The sequence below is a fragment of the Hyaena hyaena genome, unplaced genomic scaffold (genome assembly GCF_003009895.1).
Source record: "Hyaena hyaena isolate Hyena2069 unplaced genomic scaffold, ASM300989v1 scaffold_143, whole genome shotgun sequence".
NCBI classification, from domain to species: Eukaryota; Metazoa; Chordata; class Mammalia; order Carnivora; family Hyaenidae; genus Hyaena; species Hyaena hyaena.
In genome coordinates this window covers 1,743,394-1,745,272 of record NW_024080775.1, presented here as the reverse complement: position 1 = coordinate 1,745,272, position 1,879 = coordinate 1,743,394, and the positions used below count along the sequence as shown (strand labels likewise).

The 1,879-nt window shown below is 33.1% G+C and overlaps 1 protein-coding gene across 1 annotated transcript; it reads right to left on the bottom strand.

The window, feature by feature from the left end:
• Positions 1-357: 357 nt before the first annotated feature.
• Positions 358-1,243, bottom strand: LOC120236007 (U2 small nuclear ribonucleoprotein B''-like). The gene has a single exon (XM_039238593.1). The coding sequence runs from the start codon at positions 1,210-1,212 to the stop codon at positions 532-534; it is 681 nt and encodes a 226-aa protein (XP_039094524.1). The 5' UTR covers positions 1,213-1,243; the 3' UTR covers positions 358-531.
• Between the last annotated feature and the right edge of the window lie 636 nt (positions 1,244-1,879).

Below are 1,879 nucleotides of genomic sequence, written 5' to 3'. Positions count from 1 at the left end.
AGCATTTTGATCACATTATCACCTTCAAAATCCTTTCCCATTCTCACTATCAGAACTTATAAAATATCTTTCAAAATTCACTATAACAAAGTCCTTTGTTCTAAATTTTGTTTCTATTCTTATTTCTTTCCAAGAGAAATGACCACTCTTTTTTAGCCATGCTAACTAGCTCTGAAATTCATTCTATAAAATTTTTCAGATTGAAGGCAATTCTAATAATATAGATTTAAGCTATATATATGTGAATCACATGAGCTATATGAGTTTGTTTTTTTTTCAATTCATATTTTTATTTATTTATTTATTTATTTATTTTTTAGAGTACAAATCATAGTTTATTGTACAAAATTAGGGCCTTCATATTTCATAGTTCACTAAGGCTAAACAAAGACCAGCTATTTTTTTAAATTGTTCACGAAAATTTCACTTTCACTCCCCCTCACTCCCAACTATTAAAATGGGTTGACCTAATGTTATCAAAACAAACACTATAAATAACACCAAGTCCTTGAAAGACCACTATCCCGTATGTTATTTCTTGGCATAGGTTATCTTCATGGCATGGGATGGTGTGATCTTAAATCCCTGTAAAGCATCCCTGGTGGCTCCAGCCTGTCTGTCTTTCTCAAATTCAACAAAAGCAATGTCATGCCTCCCAGGCACCAATCGTACTTCCTTGAAACCAGGAAACTGATTAAACAGCATGGATAACATCATCTCATTCGTTTCTTCTGGTAAATTATTAAGGAATAAATTATAATTTGGAGGGTAATCAGGGACCTGAGGATTTGGTGTTGAATTTCCTTGGGTATTTGCTGCATTTGGGGTTCCCCGGCCAGGCTTTTTGTTGGCAGTTGTCGCAGTCTGTTCCACCGTTTTTGCTTTTTTCTTTTCCTTCTTTTTTTTTTTTTTGGCAGCAAAAGTGCCACGCATTTTAGATATTATATCAGAATCTGTTTTTGCATACTGGATTCGCATTTGTTTACCATAAAATGGAAATCCTTGTAACTGTCTCAAGGCATTTGTGGACGAGCCCAATTCCTTAAGTATAACAAAGGCTTGACCCCTCATCTTCATGGTCTTTAAAGCTACAATATCTACCACGTGGCCAAACTGAGAAAACAGGGCATACAGGGATCTCTTCAATTCTTCTTTTTTAATTTTGTCATTCATATTGTTGATATAAACTGTATGATTTGGTCTTATATCCATGTTTGGGGTTAAACTGTTCAAATAGCCTGAGGCCTGCGTTTCAATTCATATTTTAATATTGTGTGTACTTCTTCTGTACACTATGTATGTATACTGTTATCTGTTTTTATACTATTACATACATAGTTGATATAGTCAATGTATAGTTGATGTAGTACCCATCAAAACTCAGTAATATTTGCTTCTGGGGAGAAAGGGAGGAGTATTGCACTGGGAAGAGAAATATAGAAACATTCAAACATATGCAAGTTTCTATTTCTCTCAAAAGTGATTTGAGGCAAGTATGACAAAATAATGACATTTATTAAAAGTGGGTAGTGGACACATAGTTTTTATAATATTTTTATTTGCAGTGCCCTGTATTTTAAAGAAATTTTTAATGAAGAAAAACTATCTAAAGTGACTTTCCTTGATGTTGTATTCATGATTGAACTCCTTCTTATCAATTGCTTTTTATTTAACTTCTTAAAGTAGTGTCTTCTTTTCTTCTTTAAAATCAGAAAATTACTTTGGCCTTGTTTAAGGAATGGTGAAAAATCTCATTTAGATCTGGGTTGCAGAATCCTTGCTAATTCATCAAAGCATTTATTTTTTAAACATTAGTTTAAGTCTGTCCCTCAGGCTGTCACATCTTTCTTCAGAGGTTTCTCTTAGTCTTTAGACGACT